At 39.2% G+C, this 27,576-nt stretch overlaps 1 protein-coding gene across 1 annotated transcript in view; it reads right to left on the reverse strand.

The window, feature by feature from the left end:
* ST8SIA1 (ST8 alpha-N-acetyl-neuraminide alpha-2,8-sialyltransferase 1) overlaps positions 1–27,576 on the reverse strand; it is a 140,393-nt gene that overhangs the window by 53,506 nt on the left and 59,311 nt on the right. Inside the window, exon 3 of the mRNA XM_017522970.2 lies at positions 4,457–4,566. Coding sequence (XP_017378459.1) covers positions 4,457–4,566 — 110 coding nt within the window. The remainder of the gene's footprint in view (positions 1–4,456; positions 4,567–27,576) is intronic.

Consider the following 27,576-nt stretch of genomic DNA (forward strand, 5'->3'; position numbering starts at 1 on the left):
GATCTTTGCACAGAGGAAGATGACTTCCAGGATAAAACACAGACTAAAATTTGGATACTTGTCTCTTAAAGAAGCTTTGATCTTAATTGCCCTTGGAAGCATGTGAGAATCAGCTATGTTATGCTAAAATTATAAACTGAGTATTGCTGGGGAGTGCTGTCAACACGTTTTGTTGTTAAACAAGCTGGTTTTCATGAGTAAATACTTTGTTTTCCTGTGTGTTCCATGGCTCATGTGTCTGGGTCTCTTCGTATCTGCTGCCACAGAGTAATAGCTCAAGAAAAATTTGCAGGTGTTTATTATCTTCTATAACAGAGGGGAATGCTTAAAACCAAAAAGATAACATTTTATGTAAATTTTGATGCATTTCCAGAAAATAATCACAATACATTTTGGTGTAAGTTCTTCTGGGTAAACTTATTCTTTAAGCGCAAATATCTGGGACACTTTCCTGTATCTCTTCTCTTAGGAAAGGCACATAACTATTGTTCCTCAACTCCTAAATTGCTAACTACAAAGATGTATACAAAAGGCACATTTAATAAAGTCAATTTGTTTTAATAAAGCATAATTGTGGTGTAAAATAAGTTTCAAAGTTTACATTATCACTTGTTGGCACAATTAACAGATAATGGCTAAATTGTCTTAGCAACCGTGCTCATAATCCTAAAAGAGATCCGATCAGAGAATTAATGAGAAATAAATATTCTTTGAATTGGGAAGTGGAAGTAAGTGGGAAATGGGCTTGATAGAAAGAAGTCTTTAAGTAGAAAAATCATAAAATTACTTTAAATGCTTTTTGTGTATGTGAGAATGCAAAACATGCATTTGTGTATAATTGAAAAGGCACCAAAATTATGTTGCCTCATCCATGTTCCTGAGTCAACCAGTTCCTCTTAAGGATCCAATACCTTTTACATTTGTCTGACAGCCCTTCTCAATAAACTGAATTCAACAATATTATTTTTTAAAGTATTGCTTTTGGCTACAGAGCAAATGTTTACTTTGAGAAATGGGAAATTGATTTTCATGTATTTGAATTTAAGCAAAGAAAATTATGAAATTGTTATATCCTTGTCCTAAAAGACATTTTGAATTGTAATCTGGTATATCACTGTGTACACGCTGGGCTAATTTTGAATGTTCTCTCTTACTGTATCTGTCCATCACATACCCTACAGTGTTGGACCAGACATATGACATGCTTTCTAATCTATACTTATTCATTAAATGCTTAATTTAGAAAATATAATATTATCTCAATATATTAAGCATGTCCCAAAATGCATATTAAGCAACCATTTATTAATAGATCTACAAATGTTGAAGTAATTTTAAAATAATCTATCAGGGGCCGGGTGCAGTGGCTCACGCCTGTAATCCCAGCACTTTGGGAGGCCGAGGCGGGTGGATCACGAGGTCAAGAGATCGAGACCATCCTGGTCAACATGGTGAAACCCCGTCTCTACTAAAAATACAAAAAATCAGCTGGGCATGGTGGCGCATGCCTGTAATCCCAGCTACTCAGGAGGCTGAGGCAGGAGAATTGCCTGAACCCAGGAGGCGGAGGTTGCGGTGAGCCGAGATTGTGCCATTGCACTCCAGCCTGGGCAACGAGAGCGAAACTCCGTTTCAAAAATAATAATAATAATAATAATCTATCAACATTTATTACTCCTATAATTTAAACCATACATAAGGCTTTTAAAAATTAAAATATGTCATGAAAATAGCACTACTTTTGAAATTAAATCAAAGGCATATGCATACATAGTTCTAATTATGGTGCTACCTTGTTTGAATTCTTTCAACCCTCATCTTCCCATATTTTATAAACATTATATTTAATACTGCGCTAGGTACTCTAATCAGAAGTGCTCATTAATTCTGAACTTGAATATGTCAACACCAGATTGCATATAAGGCTAACAAAGTCTTCTCTGCTTGTGATAAATACAGCCCACAAGAAATAATAGATAACTCTCTACAGTACTTAAGCCTAGTCTTCTACACGTTAGTAAATGTCCATCTTCACAAATGGATGACACACACATACACACTCATGAATAATACAAGACTACATTTATTATACCGCATGAAGTACATTTATACTTCTACATGTATCAAGGCCACCTGAAATCACTTAACTTCTTTCCGTCTATGAGTTGAATACTATCTATTTCTTCTTCCTTACATAAATTTTTGGAAGGAGCACATAAACTAATCATACTCAGGAACAATTTGAAAATTTAAACTGAACTACATAAAAGGTGTCACAATGATACAGTATTCACACAGTCTTCGATAGAGTAAGAGTTGCCACAGTGGGAAGGCCTGAGGAATTAGCCTACTTCCGCTTCCTCCTACAAACTAGAAAGCTAGGCCCCAGCAAGGGTAAAACAGTGCACTGTAGGTCACGGGCCTAGTCAACAACCACAAGGGCCTGTCTCCTACCTCCTGTCCTCTTTGCTGGCTCCTCAGCCTCACCTAATGCCAAAATACTGGAGAGGGTGCCTAAAGGTGGACCAGGGCTCTGCTCTTCTCACCTATCCATGCCCTCTAGGTGATTTTCTCCACTCTTATGCCTTAAATACCTCTCTGGCTCAATCTCACGCCATTCTTTCCACTGTTCATGACACTGTAACAGCACTCGCTGTCTCTCTCACCTTGGACCCTTGAGTAAAACTCAGGCTGTTTCTCTGCTTAGGGTGAAATGAAGAGAAGACTCAGCTCACACACCACTTCTCTTGAGAAGCTCCCATGTGTCTGAATTCCCCCATGGTAGCAAGCACATCTCCAGGATATAAATCCATTACAGAATTGTTCAACACACCATTCCCAGACCCAGCTCAAGGCCCATATGTCATGGGTGCTCAATAAGCAGGTGTTGCATTGACTGGCACTAAAAGAACTGCATTTGTATTTTTTCCATTTTTCTATTGTTTGTATATATTGAAAAGAAAAGCTGCAATATAGCCGAAAAATACAAATGGGGGTACCTGAACAAAGGAAGGGTGAGTATAGAAGGATGTAGACTCTCCTGCAGGCGTCACCACGTGAGAAAAAAGTGTTTTTCAAGGAGACCAACTGTGAGAGTGAACCTAGCCCCCACAACTACATGGCTTCTCCTAAAACCCTCTCAAAGTCTTTACTCTTCCCGCCCCTACTTAACTCAGGGCTCAGAGGTTGCTTAGCATTCTCTTGGCTACCTTTTTTCCACTCCTAGACTGTTACTCATTTACACTTAAAAATAAACAGGAATGCAGAATCTCACTCAGCTTTCTGTCCTTGGTGTTGCTGCCGTCTTCACCCTTACTGGCCACGGAGTCTGCTGGCACTTGGTTTGTAATCATTCCCACCTCAGTGAGGCTTGAGGGTCCACTTGAAAGGCCCCTCAGAGTCTGTCCTCAAGGTTCCCTTATTTGCTCAGTAATGAATGTTTTCTTTTTCTACAACATGTCCACTCATCCGCCAGATGCTCCAGAAAGCCATTCTTTGACTTTACCTTCTTCTTCTTCTATTTCTTTTTCATTCATGGCCAGGAGCCACCCTTACCTCATCCCTGCTCTGAATGACTCCATCATTTGCTCCTTTCCTTTCTCCTTAACTCATCTCAGAGCCTTCTTTTTGCCCAGCCCAGATTTCAAGGTGTGTCACTTTACGCCCACTCTAGCCAGAGCCCCCCATGTTGTCACTCTGTGTCCTTCTTCCCTCTCACTCAGATAATGCCAAACCTATCCTCATCCAATCACTTGCTGTCATTCCTTCTATACCTGGCTGGTAAGCATGTCTGGGCAGAATCACCCAGCAGTGCAGGCTGATGCCACTACAATTTGGCAGTCTGCTTCTGGCTGAATATGTCTCAGCAACCTTTTTTCATGCTCCTGTGGGGGCCTCCTGTTTATCTTGGAACTGATGTGCACATCACCACTCTGCTCAGTCCCTTTACCAAGCATCCTCCTTGTTTTGAAATTTACCCCTGCTCCTTTGTTCCAGTTTTCCACCCACTCAAATATTTAATCCCTCTTCAGATCCCACTTGCTACTTACAAATGCTTTGGTGAAAAAACTAAGAAGAATAGGAAACAAAATAAAATGAATCAATAAAGATATTTATTCATAGAGAGCTAGCCTTAAGGGAAGGAACAATTGAAAAAGTCAGAATCACCTGACTCTACCATCTAAAATGAGAGCTGAGATTTTCCACTTTCCACTGCTGCCTTTATTCACAGCAGAATGGGTATCTCCACTGAGTCTTCTTGGCTTTGTACCTTCTTGGGGCATGTTCCCCCTTACCGCTTTCCTAAGCTCGCTTGTCTAGGAGCTGGAAGTAAAGCTAAGGAGCGTGCTACAACTGATTAATCACAGTTGACTAGTTTTGAAAAGCCCCAGGGCTTACGGGAGGGGTGGGGAAAAGGAGAGAAGGCAGAGGCCGCGCTGTGGGTGCTCTCTCTTACCGCATGACAAAATTTGCTTCATCTATTTGACGGCCACAGCTACTCTTCTTCAGAATCCCACCATTTCCCACCACCGCGCATTTCTTCAATGGCAGCTGGAATGGGGTTGCCTAGCAACAGAAAACAAGGCGGGTTTTCACTGCAAAGAACACACAACCACTCACAAAATCATTGTTTACAGCAGACCCTTTGGAGAAATTTGACTGAAGACTGGGTCGAGCAAAAAAAGAGCATGTGAAAAGAAAGATGCCAAGAAGTTTGTAAGGAACACACTAGTCTGTTGCCTTGAAATTTAAAAAGCAAATTTTTAAAAAACTGTTCCTGAAGTGTATTTAAATATAACAACATTTATTTTTTTCATCTACAATTGGCCATGCACATAGCAGAAGGTGTTCGCTAGGGAAAATTAAAAAGAAACACAAACTAAATATAGGATTATTTTTAAAGCCATTAAGCTGGAAACAAATGAGCTCTATTCTCCCATGTGATTGCAATTTCATTCATTCATACAATCAGCCACTCACTCGACAAATGTTTCTGAACATTTCCTTTGCTAACTGTTGGGGATATATACACGCAGACACAAGTCACAGGCCTGAGGGTTCACAATTTGGTATGTGAGTAGAGAAAGGGATGATAAGAGTGTGAAAATACAAAGCTAAGTAACAAACTCCATTATAATGCTGAAGTTGCTGCCAAAGAGATACACACGGGATGCAATCCACAAGGATGAAGAAGGCATTTCTGCTGAGCCAACTCAGGGAAAGCTTTCTCACTTGGGAGGAAGCTTAAAAAATAAGTAGGATTCTTCCAGGCACAGAAAGCAACAAAGGCACAGAAGTATTTGCTGACAGTAATGCTGTGTTTATGAGCAAATAAACACTCTGGGTGGGTCTGTCTAGAACTTAGGAGCCACTAAGGGGCAAGTGACTTGCACAGAACCAGATAGCATGTGACTTTCTTTCTGGCAACACTGAAGTGGACTGCAAAGAAAATGTTCAGTGTATCTGAGTGTGCCATTTATAGTATGAATATGAAAACCCAGCAATAGCCCCTGAAAGTGAAATGCGTCATTCAGCCACTTCTAGCTGGGTCAGCAAGAACTGCCAGGTACAGAATTTCCTGCTTGCTGAAACCATGCAAAGCAATTGGAATTCTTTGGGGGAAGACCTTACATATACACAACTGGTATAAAAAATAACCACCCTAGATGAATCTCAAGCAAATAATGTGTTATTCTGAAAGAATAAATAAATAAATAACCCAACTTATTTCCTTGAGATCCACCCTAGATGGATCTCAAGGAAATAAGATGGGTTATTCCAAAAGAATAAATGCAATAAGTATATGAATATACACTGTGGGGCCTCATATAGGCAGGAAGGAGGTTAACCAAAAATAAAATTCCAGGAGTTTCTGTGTTCGTTGGTAACTGAGGTGGCCACTTAATGCAGCATGAGAAGAGGATTTTATTCCTTTGATTTTCTAGTTGTCAAAGGAACAGCCAGAGCTATGAAAATACTGTTGATAAAAATGCAGTACATAAAGTGTAATGCCTAAGCATTTGCCAGCAGAGAGTTAAGAATTTCCTGCATTACTACACCAGAGACCAGTCCAACAAACATCAGAGCAGATCCAGAGAGGAGAGATGGGCAAGAAACAGAGGAGGGCTTGGAATCAACACTGGAAAAACATTAGTTAGAGCTATAATTTGTTAGATGAAGATTTAAAAAGTAGCTGTTTGTTTATTCCAAAAGTATTTACAAAGTGCCTACTATGCGTCAGGTACTGCCTTGGGTGACAGGGACATAAGTAAAAATTCCTGTTCCCACAGAGATTACATTCTAGAGTGGAAAACAGAAGATACATAAAGATAAATGAGTAAAATGGATAGTAGGTCAGATGGTGACATGAGCTCTGGAAAGAATGAAAGCATTGGCATTAGCAGATGCTTTTGGAGAGGAACTGCAATTATTATTATTATTATTATTATTATTATTATTATTATTATTTTGAGACAGAGTCTTGCTCTGTCTCCCAGGCTGGAGTGTAGTGGCAAGATCTCGGCTCACTGCAACCCCTGCCTACCGGATTCAAGCAATTCTCCTGCCTCAGTCTCCTGAGTAGCTAAGATTATAGGCACATGCCACCATGCCCAGCTCATTTTTGTTTTGTTTTGTTTTGTTTTGTTTCAGTAGAAATGGAATTTCCCCATGTTGGCCAGGCTAATCTCAAACTTCTGACTTCAGATGATCAGCTCACCTCTGCCTCTCAAAGTGCTGGGATTACAGGAGTGAGCCACTGCACCTGGTCCCAGGAACTCCAATTTTAAAGGGTGATCAGGGAAGAACTCAAAGAAGGCATGTGAGCAAATTCCTGCAGGAGATGAGGTAGTGAGCCATACAGATCTCTGTGGGAACCTTTGGTGCAGAGACCGTAAAAGAAAACATTCCTGGGATGGGGAAAGGGGAGCAAAGAGCCTGTTGTATCTGGAGATGAAGAAGCAAAGGAGAGAGGAGTAGTAAGGATATCAGAGAGTTGACTAATAGGGAGGTTGGGGAATACATTCTGAATGGCCTTGTAGGGTATTGTAAAGACACTGGTTTTTATTCTAAGATGAGAATCAAGTCAATATTGGTGTACAAAGGAGTGACATTATGACATATTTTGGAGCAATCACTATACTGCTATGAGAACAGGCTGTAGAATGTCATGGGCAGAAAGAGAGAGACCAGATAGGAGTCTCTTGTGAGAGATTTTGGTGGCTCTTGGACCAAGGTGACAATGACAGAAGTAGTGGGAAGAAGTAGCCAGATTCTGGACATACTCTGGAGAAAGAGCTGACTGGCTTTGCTGATACAATGAAAACAGGGCAAGAGAAAAAGAGAAATCAAGGATGATGCCAAGAGTTCTGGCTTGAACAACTGTGAAGATAGACTTGCCATTTACGGACATATGGAAGATTACAGGAGGAGCAGGTTTCTAGGGAACGATTTGGAGTTCAATCTTAAATATGTCAAGTACACAATGTCCTTTAGATGCCCAGGTGGCAATGTCAAGTAGGCAACTGAATATTATTATGCAGTCAGGGAGTTGGTCTTTCCTAAAGATAGAAAATAGAGAGTGATCAGCATGGGTATTTAAAGTCAAGAGACTGGATGGTGAATGAGTGCAGATGGAAAAGAGAAGAGGTCTAAGAATCATCCAAGTTAAAAAAAAAAAAAGTGTCTCAAGAAAAGGGAGAAAAATTACATCAAATGCTATTAACAGATTAAGTAAGACAACAGCTGAAAATTGCCACTGGACTTTGCAACAGGAAGGTCACTGATGACCTTGAAAAAGATAGATTTATTTCAGCAATAAGGACAAAAACCTGAACTCAGTAAGCTATACATGTACATTTGCATATCTATTTTCATATAGCTTATTTGAAAAATCTGGGTTCACTCATCCTCAACTAATATCTAGTTTGCTTTATAAAAGCCAAATAAAAATCCCCTTAGTTGTTGTCAAAGAGTGATTCTTGCCTGAAACTATTAGACTTGCAATTCCAGGTTTTCTGGCAGGAATCTGGCCCACAAACAAATAGCTTTTGGAAGCAGCAACATAGTCCTGGATATAAACATTATCTCCTAATTTCCAAATTGTGAGACTATGGAATTGGAGGGTGGGCTGTCAAACCCCTCTGTATTCTGCTTCCTGTCTTGGAAGGGGGATAACTTCACACAGGTTTTCATGAAATTATATGAGCTTGTGTATATAAAGCATCTAACCAAGCCACTGGCATGGCAGTCCACTCATCTTCCTTCCCTTTTCCATTTCTTACCTCCTTTTAGCAGTTTCCCTGGCTTGTTCAAGCCATGAAATGCCTAGATTTCATGGTTTTTGTAGAACATGGTAAAATAGTAACTTATCACCTCTATCTTAACAATTAGTAATAATTTTATTAACAGAAAACTTAGCTATTACATCCATGCACTATTAAAATACCACCCCCTAACGCCCTCAAACAAAAATCCAGGGGTTTAAAAAAAGCCATTTGACTTTTTATTATTGACAAGCAATTTCATTTCATTTCAATAAATATTTCTTAAGTGCCTGAGTGCACTCTCTGGGCACTATAATACATCAATGAACAATAACAGCACACCAACGCTTTATAGACAAAAAACTTAACTGAGAAAATACTATGGATTTTTTAAAGTAATTGAGATAATACTCTCTCATTAATACTCAAAGAATATCTCCTCAATTTCTTTTGGCAATGGTCAATGTTTTCCAGAATGATGTAGGAGCAAGATTTCCTTTTTGAGTATGCTTATATAGAAAGAAGTTTGGTCATCCACTGCCACATGAATATTACTATTTTAACAGAGAATATTTTTATTAAGGCATTGCATGCTGTCTTTTCAAATGTGTCTCCTTGTACCTATGGAAGAAAATAATCTACTGGATTTGAGAGTATGCTATAACACTCTTGGCAACACTAAAAAAACCTACTGTAAAGGCAAGGATAAATTAGATTAACTAAAGTAATAAGCTCAAAGGCTTTTTTCTTTTTCTTTCTTTTTTTTTTTTTTTTTTTTTTTTTTTTTTTTTTTTTTTTTTTTTTTTTTTTTTTTTTTTTTTTTTTTTTTTTTTTTTGAGAGAGGGATAGCTTTGTATCGCCCATGTGGAGTACAGTGGTGCCATTACTGCTCACTGCAGCGTCGATCTCCCAGGTCCAGGCAATCCTTCTGCCTCAGCCTTTCAACTAGCTGAGACTACAGGTGTGTGCCACCACACCGGCTATTTTTTGTATTTTTCATAGAAACAGGATTTTGCCATGCTTGTTCAGGCTGGTCTCAAACTTAGGTTCATGCGGTCTGCTCACCTCAGCCTCCCAAAGTGTTGAGATCAAACGTGTGAGCCACTGCGCCCAGCCTAAAAAATGTTCTCTTCCTGCTCAGCCACTAACCATCCTATGGATCTTTGTCCAAATTTTTTCATCTATAACTGTTCCATCTGTTAATGGCCATCTTATTAATGACCATATTATGTTAATCATCTGGATTGAGATTCAGATTTGCTAGGCCCCTCTACCCCTCAGTACCTCACTGGAAACAAGGCATGATAATAACCATCTGTTCCATCTTCCAAGACTTTTGAGAGTTAAAACAAGGTGAGGCATTGAACATTATCAGGAACCTCTGAGGTCCCATATAAATATATTATATTAATGCATTATTATATACTAACAAAATTGCATTCCTTAGGGGAAAGTTAGTATTTTGCTAGACCATTGTAATATTTACTCTATATTTGTGTGAGATATTTTCAATTTCAAAGATTTATATAGTTTTGTTTGTTTGTTTGTTTGTTTGTTTGTTTTGAGACAGGGTCCCACTGTGTCCCCAGGCTGGAGTGCAGTGGTGCAATCACAGCTCATGGCAGCTTCAGCCTGCTAGGCTCAAGCAATCCTCCTGCCTCAGCCACCAGAATAGCTGGGGCTATAGGTGCGTACCACCATGCCCAGCTAATTTTTGTTGTTTTTTTTTTGGTAGACACAAGGTTTCACCATGTGCCCAGGCTAATTTATATAGATTTTGAACAAACTAATATATTTGGTCATTGGTCCTTTGAGGTTGTATTTATTAATACAACTTCTATCAAGTCACGAGTTTTAATAATGGATATTTTCGTAGAAATCATTGCAGGTATCCTATCTTTTTTTTATCAACACTCCACATCTGGACTAAGTACAGATGAGATGATCAACAGTTTGTTCAATAATTAGCTATTTAGTCACAAATTTTTCCTGGAGCAACCAATCCATTCTTAGCAGTTTCTGGACCTAAAATGGCATTTCCTTATGTTGTAATGAATATATAAATTAATCTTCAAATTTGAAGAACAAGCATGAGCCCTATCACTAAATATGCACTGATCAGTAAGGCCATTCAGCGCCTTGCTTCTGAGATACGCTTTATCCTCCTTTTCCACCGGCTGCATCATTTGTGCCTCTTCTCAAATAGCCCTGATATCTAACTTCTCTGTTCATTCATCAACTATTCATTGGGCACCTTGTATGGAACAGGAGATGTTATGGATGCTGAAAGTGTGATGGTGAACAAAGTAGACATGTACCCCACTCAAGCAGCGTACATGCTAAATAGAAAAACAGAATTTAACAAACATGACAGCAAGGTGCAGAGTGCTACAAGGTTAGGGAAAATCCCTCTGAGGAATTAACATTAAGTTAAGATCTGTAGCTCTAGGCATATGAAAGTAGTGGAGAGTTCTGTCTGTTAGACAATATTAGGAAGGTGAAAAAAAGACAAACAAAATTGTGGTCTTTGGTGTTTTATAGTATGCATGAGAGTGGAAAGACTTGTTTCAAGCTAGAAGATTTTTCAGAAGCAAGCTACAAAGTGCCAGCTGCAAACACATTCCTGGCTGACAGCGTGACTTCTAGAAAAATGCTATTCAAATCTGAAGAATTTAAACCCTGTTTTTTGTGCCTATGTAAATAGTACTGGAGCATCTCAGAATGGTTTTTATAATTAAGTGAACAAACTATCATTTACTAGAGTCATTTCCGAAGCCCACCTCTTCCTCCTCTCTCTGTGCAATCCACACAAAGCAACAAAGAGCTGGGACTCCACCCCCAAACCTGAGAGCAGAGCCAGCACCAACCTCCACCACTGGCACAAGGAGACTTGACACCTACAGGTACTCGTCTTCCATCCCACAGATATAACTAGATGTCTTGAATGATAATTGCGTGACCTCTAGAAGCACATAAGTTAACCGCCATAAATCGTTAATTGTTGCAGTGTCTGAACTGCTCAGGGCAAAAAGTAGGATATGCATGGAGAAAAAGAAAAACTTAGTAGATAGAGAATTGGATGCAACAGCAATTTTCACAGGAATACGCATTTTATTAAGAGTGCTTCTGATTACAAATTAAGTTACAACAGCCCTTGAGAGAGGCCGCCTTTGAGGCATGTCTACAATTTTAAAAATCAGCATCACACATTGATGTAAAATCAAAATCTAACAATTCAAAAGAAGTTCTTTAAAACCACTAAAGGGCAGAACAAGAGATTGGTGGCAGGCTGCAATGTCCCTACATCCACGTTATAAAAAATAACTAACATTAAATATAGATTTCTTGAATCCTTTTCGGATTCTTTTTGAATCTAAAAAACCTCAGAATCCCTGAAGCAACCAGCTCACCAGGGTTCTATCAATACTGGAGTTCTGTCAGAACTAAGACCTGAACAGATATGAGGAGGCTCTGAGGCTCTGGGGTTTATGAGAATCGAGTGCTAGATTGAATCAATTTAAGCAGACTAGCGACCAGTTAAATATCTTTAATTTTAACAGTTATCTAAGCAACAAACTAATATTTGAAATGTTCTCTAGCTTTTGAAGATGACAACAAGAACCTCCATGTTTTAAGTTTAATATAGAATATATCAGATTATTATGATCACTCTTACCATACTTCGCTGCTTCCATGTAAGTTTCTGAGATCCCCTGAGTAATTTTCCACCTACTTTCTTGTGATCATTCTTCCCCTGGCTCCCTTCTGCCGCTCCCTAGTTCCTCTTTTACCTGCAGCCTACATTTGTTGCATTGTTGCTTTTATATGTTGGGAGGATGCCAAAATTATTTATGAATACATGTTGTTTTAGAAATTTAAAATAATGAGGCTACCATAACTAAGTTTTGTTCATTTTGTAACACATTTATGTACCATTTTGGCTAAAAGCATGATGCTTACTTTCACACTTGGCAATATAAAGAAAAATCGGGTGTTTGTTGGTGGTGGTATAAGGATTTTGTTGTTCTTCTTTGAGTGTTTGTTTTCCCTCCAAACTCTTTCTTCTTTGACAGGAAGGGGGAGCAAGTCTTCCTTGTCATGCAGTTGTGTTGTAAAGCTAGAAAAATTATCCAGCCACTCAGTATTTGGAATTGTGGCACCAAGTGCTACAATTAAGAAGAATCAATAGCAGTGTAAGCTGCAGGTCTCAATTCATATTGGAAAAGCAGAGAGTTTGCTTTGCAAGCCTTCAGAGTGGCCTGAAAGGCTGTTACTACAGGCCACCTGCTACCAGTCATGATGTCAAAACATATGTTTGCCCTTCTTAATAAAAATTTCAAGTTTTTGTCCATAAGAACATCAACTCACACATCTAATTGCACTCTGACCCATTTCTTTCTATATACCCTTACCCATGTATCCTCATGAACTCCCACACATAATTATCCTTCACCCACACACATAATTTAATTTCTTGCCCATATGTTAATTATAACCTCAACTTACACATCTAAATACACACCCCTGCCTCACATTTAATTACAGCCCCATTCTTATGAATGTAATTATATCATTAAGCCTCCCACCTAATTATGCCCTCCTTAACATATTTAATTGCACCACCCTGCTCAAGTACCTAATTACATTCTAACCAGTGCACCAATCAAGCCCCCAACTCTCCAACAATACTCCTCATATGAACATCTCTCTATCTCTGTACCCCATTTGCTTTATTACTTCAACTGAGGGCTGGCAACTTCCCACAATCGAATTCCTAGCGAGCATGGTGCCCAGCTAAACAAACAAAATAATGACAAGATGCAGCCAAATCAAAAGCAGCTTTGGTTCCTTCCAGTAAGTTAACGAACATGTATTGCTTTTTCAGTCAGTTAGCCTCTTGGAAGTCCAAATTAAAATTTCGGCTGTTTTCTTACTTTGCATACGTTAAGCTTTTTATGATGAAAATATCTGGTAATTAGTTCACTTATTCCAGAGGAAAAAATGCTTCTCATTATAGATATTTAATTATTAAACCCTTTAAAAAATTACCCAAAATTTTCCCTGAAGATATATATTTGTAAATGCTAATTATAGAATATTTGCAGTTCCCTACCACTCAAGGACTTTTAACTGTTCTTCAATTATATGAAAACAAATTTCCAGAAAGCTGCTGCTAAGATTTGGATTCCCCATTCTATTAATAAAATTGTGATTTTAAAAGGATAACTTCAGCGTGATGCTTTCTACACAGGATGCTTCTTTGGAAATTGAATGTGAATATTTATATAGTGGGTACTATTTGCCTATTAAAATTTCTTACTCAATCCATTATAAAAAAGAACACGAAAGCATTCCAAAAAGTGTTTTGTATGTTGTACATATGATCTGTTATTCTGGATACATCCTCATATAGTATCAGTTCATGTGCCCATGCAGCAGATTTATTAAACATTTCATAGTCAAGTTCCAATGAATTGAAATTTTTTACTGATGTTGATTCTGAACCGTAAGATGACAAAGACTGAGCCTATACTTTAAGGCAAAGGTTTGCCGCAGTTTAAAAGTCCTCAAAACTGTCTTCTTTTCATGGTGGAAAGGGAAGGAAATATTAAGGGCATGGCCACCATGTCAAAGGTAGTGCCAATCATCTTAGTATTGAAGCAAAAAATGGAAGAAGTAGAAGCAGAGAGAACTAAACCTCATGCCATCACTAGACATCATATTTGCAACCCCTCATTGGAAATACCACTGAAAGATGCTTTTTCTCCAAATACAGAAGGCACATCATCATGCTGATGACCATCATCCAGTAGCCCGCCTGCCTGCATCCAGTGCCTGGCTTTAACATTTCTCTATGACCATTGGCAAATTATTTAACCTTAGTGCCTTGGTTGTCTCACTTGTAACAATTGTACTCACTTCTTACAGTTGTTGTGAGGATTAAATAACTTATGTCTGGCACAGGGTAAATGATCAATAATTGTTATTTTTATTTTTAATAGACCAACATTTTCTCAGCAACACAGGCTAGAAATCTCAGAGCCATTTTTTGCTCACCTCTCTCTTAATATCCACCTAACATCTCCCTCTGCCAAGACTCTTCCGTTCTTCTCTTTCCACCCTCATTGTAACTATTGTTTAAAATGGGTTAATGCTATAAGTTGACCTCTAGTTCTTGCCCATCATCAATCCTTCACTCTTATATCCCAATTCTTCTAAAACAAAAGCTGGTAAAAATCACTTTTCTAATTAAAAAAAAAAAAAATGTATCATGTTATCCCTTGCCCACAGACAAAAACATTTGGAATCTTCATTGAAGCACCCACCCAGGACCTCTCAACACCATAAACTTCCTGTTCATTCTTTTCTACCACTTCATTATCTATGCATACAGCCTGTATTCCCTCCACACCATTTTATGCACCTGTGTTTCTCAGGCACAGCCTGAATTTCTTGTCTCCCTAACTCTATAAATGCTTCTTCAATGGCTCACCCCCACCCCTTCTCCTTACTTTCTCTATTATATTATCTGCCTTCCAAATTATTTTTCAACCTTCAGACCTATGAAGGGTCTGCAGATATAGTGTCCAATAAAATTCCCTACAAGTGCAAGGAATGCTCAAAAACTCAAGCAGACAAGAGGCACACTGGAATTCATTTATGCCCCAAAAGTCATGAGAATTATGTATTAAAGCTGTGCACAGTGGCCTGTAAATACACATGGAATTTAATCAAATCATTTCTTCAATACTTCAGAGACTTCCAAACTTATTACTGTTGCTATTGTTTTTTTCTTTGCTTCAAAATGGAAGCCTTTATTGTTTTTTAAACAAGGTATACCTAGAAAACCCCTATTAAAATACACACACACGCATATATATATATATATATACACACACACACACACACACCCCAGACACAGTGGCTCACATCTGTAATTCCAGAACTTTGGAAGGCTGAGGCAGGAGGATTGCTTGAGGTCAGGAGTTTGAGACCAGCCTGGGTAACACAGCGAGACTCTGTCTCTACTAAAAAAAATTTTTTTTCAATTAGCTCAGCATTGTGGCACAGACATGTAATCCCAGGTACTTGGGAGGCTGAGGTGGGAGGATCTCTACAGCCTAGGAGTTGGAGGCTACAATGAGCTATGATTGTGTCACTGTATTCCAGCCTGGGTGACAGAGTAAGACCCTTTCTGTTAAAAAACAAATGTGCATACATATACAAAAATATATATACACAAACACAGATATATATACTTTTGTGTATATGTATGTGTGTATATATATATTATATGCATATAATATATATATACATATATACAAAAGAGAAGATGAGGTAAAGTGGACACCCCTCCCCAATTTCTAGGTCTATTTCTGGAAGTGACACTTAGACACCCCAAAGAATTTGATGGTGTAAAAAACCATGAATCTATCCAACTCAATTTTTTCAGAAATGAAGAACTACAAATACCAAGCAAATTTCAATTAAGAACATCTGGCAAGTATTTATTGAGTGCCAACCAACCATATACCAGTCACTATATGAGACGCTGGGTCCGAAACTGTGAGCTTGAGTTCAGTATCTGCTACACTTAAAGGTGGTGTAAATTAGGATATCCATTTTGTTTTCAACTATAAATAGCATGCAATTACTCAGTAATGCAGCAGGCTGCTAAACTGTTAATCCAATTTAACTGATTAGGCACCCAAACTAGTAGGACCAGACTCAATTGCCTGCTAATTAACTATTATTTGCATTTTTAAAAAAAGCATGTCTATGATTGACTGTCTCATATACAACTATTTTATTCCATTAAAATACAAATAAATCAAGCAGAGAATATTCTTTTTGGGAATAACTGGCTGCTGCTGACACTTCATTTCCCCAATTTCATAAAATGTATCTGCCTTCCTTTCTTATTGATAAAAAGAACAGTAAGTTATTTCCAGAGTATCCCTCTCTTCCCAGTATTCCTCCCTTAATTACCTTCCAGGACGCCACATACCAGCATCCAATAAGCTGAGTTTTATAACCTCTAAATTTCCTTCCCACATTCCTACCTTTACTTATTTCCCCTGACCTGCTTGGCTTATCTTCTCCCCCTTTTTTCACAATGTAACACACATATTTCAGAATCACATGGAATTCATATTAAAGATGCATATTCTTGGTCCACTTCGCCCTCTAGTTATAGGATCTCTGGGTAGAGCTTAGAAATCTCAAGTTGCCCTACATCATACAATTCACATGCACAGTGATGTTTGTGACCCACCCGATCTGCCAACTCGCAGATATGACCTGAGGTCTTCCTTCCCCAGAACCTTCCCTGACCTATGTCATCTTCTAGGATTGGCATGCACATTCTGTCCATTCCCACAGAAACACCTACTGAACTTGCCGTCAGTCTCACTAACCAGACATTCCAGGCTCTTGACACTGGGTAACAGTTTACTAGCTACTGATGTGTACACCATCTTCCACAAGCATAGAATAAGCCCCTCAAGGGGATGAACCATGTCTTGTAACTCTTAGTGCCTCCAGAGCCTACCACATAGGCATACAGACGTTTTCATTAATTAATTGATTTAATCCATCCCCAGACTATCTGGAAACATGCCAAGAATCTATCTAAGCAAATGGAGCAAATTTGTTCACTTTTTTAAACCACTGATTGAAAGGGTAAGAAAATTGCTAAATGATACGCAGATGAGCTTTTTAGATTATTTTAGAGTTAGTACACAAGGTGCAAAATCAAATGCCTATACAATTCAAGCAGGTAACATAAATGAATCGAAGGAAGGCAAGAGGAAGAGCTAGAGACTGTGGCAAACAAAAATCACATGACCAAATGTGTTAGTCTGTTTTCATATTACCAATAAAGACATATCTGAGACTGGGTAATTTATAAAGGAAGAGGTTTAATTGACTCACAGTTCAGCATGGCAAGGGAGGTCTTAGGAAACAATCATGGCAGAAAGGGAAGCAAACATGTTCCTTCTCACGTCAAAGCAGCAAGGAGAAGTGCAGAAGAAGTCCGGCGGAAGCCCATTATAAACCCATCAGATCTCGTGAGAACTCACTCACTATCACAAGAACAGCATGAGGGTAACCACCCCATGATTAAATTACACCCACCAGGTCCTTCACATGACATGTGGGTATTATGGGAACTACAGTTCAAGATCGGAGTTACGTGAGCACACAGACAAACCAAAATCATATCGCCAAAGCAACAGGACCAGGAGCTGCTCATACCCTACTCATGGGCGTGGGAGCCAGGACTGCCAGATATTCTGATTTTTATCCAAGTGATACTAAAATTCCGGGTTTTAATGTAAAACCTCCTAGTTTTTAAAAGTTGGCAGACAGTTCAAATGATTTTTTTTGAACAGTAAAAGCCAAAATTTGAAGGTCAGATTTGTCTTAACTGGTAGCCAATTTGCATATCCTACCATACACAGGCAGGGCCCTAGCAGACTTAATAAATGAATTTATTCCAAGAGTAGGCAGTTAGAGAAGAGTGCATATCTTAAATTATTCAGAAAGACATAATAGGAAAATACAGGTTTTCAGGAAATTTAGCCAAGGATTGGGAAAGACTGCATTCTCTGTGCCAGGTTTAAATGAAATACAGGGTTTGTTAAAGTAAAGCAGTTAGTAAAAATTCAGGATTTTAACTGACAAAGAGAAGTCCAAAGGCTTCGAAAAGTCTCTCTTGCTTCTTTTCAAAATAACATTAAGTAATATTCAGATATTAATTGTAGTGATTTCTCAGCCCTCTGTTGCTTGGACTTCTCCTCCTAAACAGCTTGTTTGCTAGTCAAAATGAGGTCAGATGATCCCATATGAATACTGTTGTAATGTGCATTTTTATTTAATATGATATCATGGATATCTTTCCATCATGATTTTAATATCAACATGGTATTTAACTGTATAGGTGGTTCATAATTTAACAAATTCCTTAATATGGAATATTTTAGGTCTTTCTCAATTTTTCACCATAATAAACAATACTGCTGTAAACATCTTTTAATTATAACAGATCTAAGAAGGTAGATTCAAAAGGAGTATCAGCTCATTCTATTCTCTCCTTTTATATGGAAAATAAAGTTTGCTTAATTTTATGTAAAATACCTTACATAAAAGGGGTCTTGTAGAGACAGAACCCCCATTTTAATAAGCTCACCATCACTAACCCATTCCATATAGAAGTCCTCCTGCTGTTACTTACCTGATACATATAGCCTGGAGCACTTGTCCAGTTAATTTCTTAAAAGAAATCCTTAAATATGAAATTGCTAGGTTTAAACAATTTGGGCCACATTACAGAAATTAGCAACTAAGTAAGTGTCTATCATTTCCACAAGAAAAACAAAATGGGAATCTCCTTATACACTATTATAGGTATTTTAAACAAATCAGGAGAGATACTTCACTAGACTGTAATCATTTTACAGCATATTACTTAATTTGAAAGGAAATGCAATGCAGTTTAAAGGGCTAAATTTGCAGATGTCAGCTTCAACAGATCTCAGTTTGAATCCTGACTTGGAATCACAGCTTGGAACCAGTATCTAGCTGGGAAATCCCAGGCAGGTCACTTAGGCTCAGCCTCAGTTTCTACATGTAAAATGGAGACAATAATATGAGTATCATATGTTGAGATTATCAGATAATGCATGCAAAACATTTAGCAAAGAGTCTAGCACACAGTCTTCAACAAACTATAGTTGTAGAGTGTATCCATAAAATCTAATCAAATGGCAAAAATAGAACTAACTTACTCTTTGGTAGGTTTTCTGTAATACATTTGAGTTTCATTAATATTTCCTAGACACTTTCCTTAAAATGTCACATTTTGGGGATTGAGTTAATTTTTTTAAACTAACTTACTTACTTATTTCCAATTTGAAATTAAAATACTGAATTAAAAGAAAAATATGTTCAATATAATTTTTCCTCTAAATAGACAGGATCTATTTCAATTAAGAAATTGTTATGTTGACCTAGAGTGTGGAAAGATAGACAATGGGGACTCGGAAAGGTAAAGGGGCAAAAGGGGGCTGGATAATGAGAAATTATTTAATGAGGACGCTGTACATCATTCTGGTGATGGAGACACTAAAAGCCCTTACTTTACCGCTATGCAGTATATCCATGGAACAAAATTATACTTTGTACCCCATACATTTATACAAATTTTAAAAATAGGAGCAATAAGAAAATTGAAATTTAAAAAAAAAGAAACTTTTTTTTTTTTTTTTTTGAGACAGAGTTTTGTTCTTGTTACCCAGGCTGGAGTGCAATGGCGCGATCTCGGCTCACTGCAACCTCCGTCTCCTGGGTTCAGGCAATTCTCCTGCCTCAGCCTCCTGAGTAGCTGGGATTACAGGCACGTGCCACCATGCCCAGCTAACTTTTTGTAGTTTTAGTAGAGATGGGGTTTCACCGTGTTGACCAGGATGGTCTCGATCTCTTGACCTCGTGATCCACCTGCCTCGGCCTCCCAAAGTGCTGGGATTACAGGCACGTGCCACCATGCCCAGCTAACTTTTTGTAGTTTTAGTAGAGATGGGGTTTCACCGTGTTGACCAGGATGGTCTCGATCTCTTGACCTCGTGATCCACCTGCCTCGGCCTCCCAAAGTGCTGGGATTACAGGCGTGAGCCACTGCGCCCGGCCCAAAAAAAGAAACTTTTTAAGGAGTTGTAAACAGTTTATGTTAATTGCTTTATTTGTACAGGTGGTCACAGATTCATAATTAGTAAATGGAAATGTATTTAAAAGTTCATTAAAATGTGCCTTTTTTCCTATTTGGCCATACTCACTTGCATCTGCTCTTTATTGCCACTCCATGTCTCTTGCAACCATGGCAGTCTTTTACATGAGGTAGGTAGTTTATGTCTGCATTTCCCATTGGCACATAGATTTCCTTTTTGTTTCCATTAGGAGCCTCAAGAAAATGAAGCTTTGGTTGTTTCATCAGCAGTGGCTTTGATGAGCATTTTGGCTCACATATCCATTAACTGACTCAGTAAGAAAAAATCTGCATTAACAGGATGATTTTCAAGGCTGGAATGACTTTCTTGTAAGTGTACTAAACAAAATGCCAAGCCCACAGGAAGCACTGGCAATAAAAAGTTTGGGGTTGGCCAATTTCATCCTCAATGCTTCTCAAGCACAACTTAATTGAGGAAACCTTCAGAGACAGATGGAACAATAGCATATATAAACCGCATATGAATATATGTAACATATCTAAATCATTCCTCAGTCATCTTCTAAGTGCCCAGGTCATGGAGAATAAAATGGTTATTTATACAATTACAGCATTAGAGGCTTCTGCCATTTCCAATGTAATTTGTGATGCGTACTTAGCCTCAGCTTCCTCATCTATAACATGCGGTAAAGGGAAAGGTAAGAAATTACCTCCATAGAGTCATTGAAAGAATTAAATAAAATGGTGATTATTAAAAGTGCCAGGTCTGAAACTTAGGAATCATTTAGTCAATATGAGCTATTAATAGCTATAAAATATGAGAGTTCCAATCACCACATCGCTCTGGTGACTTCCCTGCTCCATGTAATTTTTCTGCTGTTCTGTGCCCTACACCATCCTTTCCTGTCCCCTTGTTCTCTGCATCCCTCCACTGTTCTTACATCTTCTCTCAACATGTACAAAAGTGAAAGGAAATTTCTATATATCAAGATCCCCAAGGTCTGACATAACCTAAAACGTGAAATTTATATTTCCTTCAGGTATTCTCTTTTTAAAGACATGACATAATCTTTGACATTTTACTACCATTATTTTTATTCATATGATAACAGTTTGCCTTTTTTCCCCAAAGGTTTCCTGGCCCTTACTTCATCTATCTTACATCCTATAAATCCTTACCACTGAATGCTTATTTTCAGAAGCCCAAATCTTTATCTTCTAAATCCTTTCTTGCCTCTATTTGTTCATGATGCAATAAAAGGTCAGCAATGAAACTACAAAATGCCTTAAGCGAATGTTTTAAGTGAATGACTATCATTTACTTTTTAATTTTTGAACTGTTACAGTCTTACTTTTGAATATTGCAGAGAACACTTTGCTACTTGTTTTACAGGGCCATTTCCTGGAAATGTGATTACAAGCTGAAAAAGAAGACCTAGGGGATTACTTAATGTATGTCCTTTACTAAGTCCAAGAACAGTCGAAAAGTTTTCAACTCAAAGGATGATTGTTCAAACTGCCCATACCAACCAAGGTTTAGTGTCCATAATCTGGATGAAACCTTTTTCCTGTTAAGAGTTCAAGAGGTTAAAAAATTATTTCTGTCTCTGCCAAGAGTTTTGTTGGGAGCTATATTGACTGGCTTGTTTCCTAAACATATTGGCTCCATGGTGCTACAAAAACTAAAAAGTGTTTTCCTCCAGCAGCTGGTCCAAGATAAATTGAAAACCAACAGGGAGACAGTATGTCAATTTCAAAGATACTGGTATTATAATAGCTGTGGTTTCCAAATACAAATCCCACTCATTCGCTTTGTGGGAAAATTGGTACAAGAATATTTGATGGCTAGAAGACTGAAGAGCACCAAGGCCCCAACACAAGAGCTGAGAGTCTGGAGATGCCAGCTCCTGGCAGGGAAGAGACCTAGGAGCCAGTTCAGATTTTTGCTCTGTCACATTTAGTTCTGGTTGGGGAGAAGGCAGAGACTGGCTGAGCTGACATCTCTGACTATGATTTTTACATCTTCAAAAACAGCAGCAATTTCTCCATTATGGTGTCCCTTCAGATTGATTTCATTGCAACACCTGAGACTTGTATTATCTAACGACACAAGGATGATATGGTAACAAAAGGGCCTGCTGTCACCCTGTTTGACTATCTTCACAGTTAGCCCTAAAGGCTTTAGTCTGGGACAGTTATTCTGAGATTTCTTACTGATAGTGACAGGAGGCAGCCAAATGACTAGATAGATTGGGCCAGGTCCTGGCGAAACCCCACCTCCAAGCCGCGGACAGTTTAAAGCCTGAAAGTCAAGCTACAAGTTAAATCCTCGGACAGGATTGAGACTCCACCTGCTCATTTGGCACACTTTCCTCTAATTGATCTCCACCCTTCCCCTATTTTGCATATATTGGCTTCCTACACTGTTGAGTCAGCCTTTGAGTGACATCTTCACTTTGACTTTTTGCATACTTACAAACCAATCAACACAAACTACCGATTTTGAGCCCCAGACTCAGCCATATTGAGAGCTTTCCCACCTTTGGATAAGGTGTCCAGCTCTGTGTTTCCTCCCTGCTAAAACCTGTTTCATCATTCAATAAAACTCCCTGCCTTGCTCACACTTCCAGTGTCTCTGTGCCTACTTCCTGATCATGAGACAAGAACCCAGACCTAGCTGAGCTAATGAGCAAAAAATGCCTTATCATTATGCTGACTGCTTCCAACTCGAGGATTTTCCCCTCCACTCTCTGTTAATACACTCCAAGTCTCTTTATATTTATACCAAAACATAGGCTCTAGGTACACCAGGATATACTTCGTGATTGTATCCAGCAAAACCAAGCAGCTCAACTCATTCATTCATTCATTCCACTGAAATGTATTGAATTTCTATGTCTCAAGCGCTATCCTACAAACCGAGATACATAAATCCCTATCCTCCAGAATTAAACACTATCCCTGGGGAGGTTCCCAGCTGGTGAGGGAAGGAAACTTGAATCAAATAGCTATAGAATTGAATAATGCAGTTGAAAATGAAAGCTACCTGGTGCTCTGAGGACCAGCCCCCTCCTCCCCAGGAAATGATTCTCAAACAAGATGTAAGGGATCAATGTAAGTTAATTAGGTAAGAGGAGGCAAGTCTTCCAGGAAAATGGATAGTAGAGGTTTCTGTTGAAAAACCTGTACAGAAGGAGAGAGCACAGTATTTGTGAGGATATGAAAGAAGGCTAGTAAAGCAAGGTATGAGGGTGAAAGGGAACATTTTGGAAATTGATGCTGGAGCCACAGGAAGAGATCAGGTCTTAAGGAGCTTTTCTTTATCCTAAAAATTAGTAGGAAGACCATCAAGGGTTTTAAGCACAATGATGGCATGATCTGATTTGCGTTTTAAAAAGTTAACTCAGGCTACAATGCAGTAGTGGACTGGAGAAGAGGCCAAATTCGGTACAAAAAGCCCAAAAGATAACTTTTTTAGAATTCCAGGCAAGAGACCATTATCACTTGAAATAAGATGGTAAAGACAATGGTGGAAAATAAGAAGTGGTTGTAAGAAAAAGAAATTATCTTCACAAGTATCAAAATGTCCTTCAGCTCCATCCAATAACAATTTCTTAAGAATAATGTATGTCTTAAAAGAGAATAAGAATAGTGAAAGAAACAAAAACAAAACAAAGTAACTACATGTCCAGAACTAATACTGTAGCTTGACTTTTAAATTGTACGATCTTGTCGTTTCAAGATTAGGATGAAGTCCTGCACACCTAGAGGGTGACTGTCCACATACCATCACACATGCCATGCACTATCGTGAATATCCAGGACCTTTCCTTCTTCCATTGCTGTTGCCTACATTGACCTGGGTTGACCTAAGTTGATGCCGTGTGGGTGCAAAGGCTTTCGAAAAGCAGCCATCCATTTGATCATTCGTTCAGTACATTTTAATTTTCCACCTGCTATGTTATGTGCCAGACCCCGTCTATGTGCTGCCTTGAAGGGGCTCACAGTGTGGTCGGCAGAAAGCATGTGAGCCATTAATTGTTATTCAATAACAATGTTGACAATTCAATTATTGAAATGTTATACAATAATTGTTATTCAATTGTATTAAGAGAGACATATACAAATTTGGGGAGAAACAGACTTTTAATCAACATTGCTGGGTGGTTGAGACGTGGGAGAGAGAAATGGGAAGGTTTACAGAACTTATGATGCTTTAGCTGTATCTTGAAAGATAAACAAGAATTCATCAGATAAGGATAGGAAGGGCATTCTGAACAGAGGGAACAACATGTACAAATGTGAAGATGAAACAAAAAACACGAATTGTTCTGGGATATGCAAGACACTTAATAAAAGTAAAAAGTAATGAGGAGCTAGGGCCAGGCACGGTGGCTCTTGCCTGTAATCCCAGCAATTTGGGAGGCCGATGGGGGCAAATCACTTGAGGCCAGGAGTTCAAGACCAGCCTGGCCAACATGGTGAAATCCCATCTCTACTAAAAATACAAAAACTAGCGAGGCATGGTGGCGCACTCCTGTAGTCCCAGCTACTTGGAGACTGAGCTTTAGCTGGGGTGGTGGGAGGACAGAGGTTGCGGTAAGCCGAAGTCTCACCACTGCACTCCAGCCTAGATGACAGAGTGAGACTCTGTCTCAAAAATAAAGTAATGAAGAGCTGGAGGAAGCAGATGGATGGCAGTTGATAAGCTTATATTAGCTGACATTCTCAGAGCGTTCATATCTTAAAAACCTTGTGTGCCACTCAAAGGGGTTTGAACTTTATCACAGAGGTTGTAACCAGGAAGGATGAAAGGATGAACCTGCTCAAGATTGATTCCCTGTAGACAGGAAAAAGAAGTGGCCTCCTGTAGAGCTGCATGGAAACCAGATGGGGCTCAGAGCTTAAGGCCCTCAATCCTCATCAGTAGCAAGGCTTGGATTCCCAGTATTCTCAGCAAGCCAAGGAAGAGACTAGCTCTTCTGCAACCATAAGCTGATGCAATCAATCCCATTTGTGTTCTGTAGCCGGGGTGAGGTGCTGGCGGTGCTCCAGGAAGTGGACCTGGAGCCTTCCTATTCCAGGACGGCTGTGAGTCAGGGGAATGGTATGGAGGGAAGATCCAGTGCAGCAGCTTCCAGGCAGAATTCAGCACAGCACTGGGGAGTGATCCTTCCCTCCAGCCTTTGCCTACCAAAAACTGGGCTTGTCACTGGGAAAAAACAAAATGTCACACAACCCAGCAACAACAAAAAAAACTAGTCCTCTTAGAATTTCTTGCACTTCGATTTCTTTAGGGCTTGTGCCCTATTTCACTTGTAGGGTATAGAATGCCCGAGTAAAAAGGAGATGCCCCAATATTCAAAGCTGCTACATGTTCTCTTTGCCAGAAAGACTCCATGTAACTGTGTGAACACTTGGGATTTTTCTCCTTTGTCCCGAGGCTGTTATCTGCTTTCTTTTTTTGGGTTTCTTTCTAGAAGATTGAGAAGTTCCTGTGACAGCGGCTGACAGCACCCACCAAACACACACGTTCTCAGCCACCGGCAGCTTCTCCACAGCCCCAGCTTCTCCTTAGCCCACAGACTCCCGGAGGGCTGCCTGGGGGAGGCAGCCATGGAAGTACCAAAGGGGTCAGATGGTTCCAGGACTACAATGTCTTCATTTTTAACTGTTTGCCACTGCTACCCCAACGCCTACCTGGCTCTGGAGTACTGTCTGCCTCAGACAAGCAGGAGTGAAGTGGGGGGGAAAGCACTGACTCCCAGTCAGTTGGGGGGTTCCTAACTGAGCAGTAGAGATAGAAGGTGTGAACCTGGGGGTGCTTTTATACATTATTTTCCTTATAGATTTGATTCTTTGATTTATCTCCATGGCCTGCCAGGGAGAGAGAGAGAGAGAGAAAGAGATGCTGCTGAGCACATAACATAACAAAATAAAACAAAATGGAAAAAAATGGCCACCGTTTCTGGCCATCTATGCCATTGAACTGTATATACAAGACTTGTACCTGAGTCACCCATCATAGCTACACTGGCTTTCCATTCCCTGCAAACACTAAGCTGATAAAACAGCCCAAAGCCAGGATTCTACCCTATCTTAGTAAGTATGTTACAGCTCAGTCTCTGAATAGCACGAGGGAGGGTTTGGTGCATCCCTAATTACAGCACTAAAAAGCCCAGCATAGTTTCAGGTTTCCTTTCTTGGAGGGTAGAATTTCCTTATTTTTAATAATAAAACACAACAGCATATTTGCTCCTTGTCCTTCATGACTTTCCTCCGTGAATGCTGCTCCAGCCGACCTGGTGACTGGGCCATTTGGCGACTTGCTCATTTGCATGGCAAGTAGTGAAGAGTAACCTAAGAGACATCACACACACCAATTTATATTTTATAACAACAAAATTGGCAGAGGGTGAAGGATGTCACGGGAAGGCAAATTCATAATAGTGAAACTTTTTTTTTGTTGAGACGGAGTCTTACTCTGTTGCCCAGGCTGGAGTGCAGTAGTGTGATTTCAGCTCACTGCAACCTCTGCCTCCTGGGTTCAAGCAATTCTGTCTCAGCCTCCTGAATAGCAGGAATTATAGGTGCCCATCATCATGCCCAGCTAATTTTTGTATTTTTAGTAGGGATGGGGTTCCACCATGTTGGCCAGGCTGGTCTCAAACTCCTGACTTCAAATGATCCACCTGCCTCAGTTTCCCAAAGTGCTGGGATTACAGGCATGAGCCACTGCACCCGGCTGTGAAACTGTTTTGAAAGTTCTTGAGTTAGTCTAAATAACAGATGATAAACCTTGACCTAACCCGGTGGCAGTCAGGTAAGAAAAGAGGGGATAGATTCAGAAGACATTTAAGAAATAAACTTGGATTTGGATAGTGAAATTCAAACGTAAGATCCTGATGTCCAGTTCAAGTGACTGAGTAGATGACAGGGTCACTACCTGAGATCAGGAATAGATGAAAAGAAGCAGGAGAGAGGGACAGAACTGTGAGCATGTGAAAGGTAAGGAAGCTTTGGGACACTGAGGACAGTATTCAACAGGTGTAGGACTGGATCTGTTTTTACTCACTATTCTTTCCCCAGGAACTAGCACAGTCCCTGCAACACAGTAGTAGTTGCTCAGTAAGTACTTCATGAATGAGTGGTTGAACACTTACTTTACTTACACAGAGTCATCAAAATCTCAGGAAGGCGTAGTTGTGCTGGCGGCAGGGCATATTTACTTAGGTGACAAGTCCAATCAATGTGAAAGGCAATTTTCAATGCATCAAATCCTTGCTTTAAATTTAATTCTAACCTTGATTTTATTTTGTAGATTTTTGATTTACACTAGATTTTATAGTTCATATAGAAATACTGTATTTTTTTTGAGTCCATAAATATTACTGGACTTTGGATTTTAAAATATCCTCAAACAATCTCCATGTCAGGCATCTGGAAGCACGTACAAACTGTAGCAACTTCAGTCCTTACTGACCTTGGGTGTTATAGTCAAAGGAGTTTAACAAGAAAAGACGATTAGGAAATTTATAAATCATGGCTCCGGAACGAACCATACTTTGTGAATACACTATCCTCAAA

This window comes from Cebus imitator, unplaced genomic scaffold (genome assembly GCF_001604975.1).
Source record: "Cebus imitator isolate Cc_AM_T3 unplaced genomic scaffold, Cebus_imitator-1.0 Scaffold25, whole genome shotgun sequence".
Taxonomy (NCBI): domain Eukaryota; kingdom Metazoa; phylum Chordata; class Mammalia; order Primates; family Cebidae; genus Cebus; species Cebus imitator.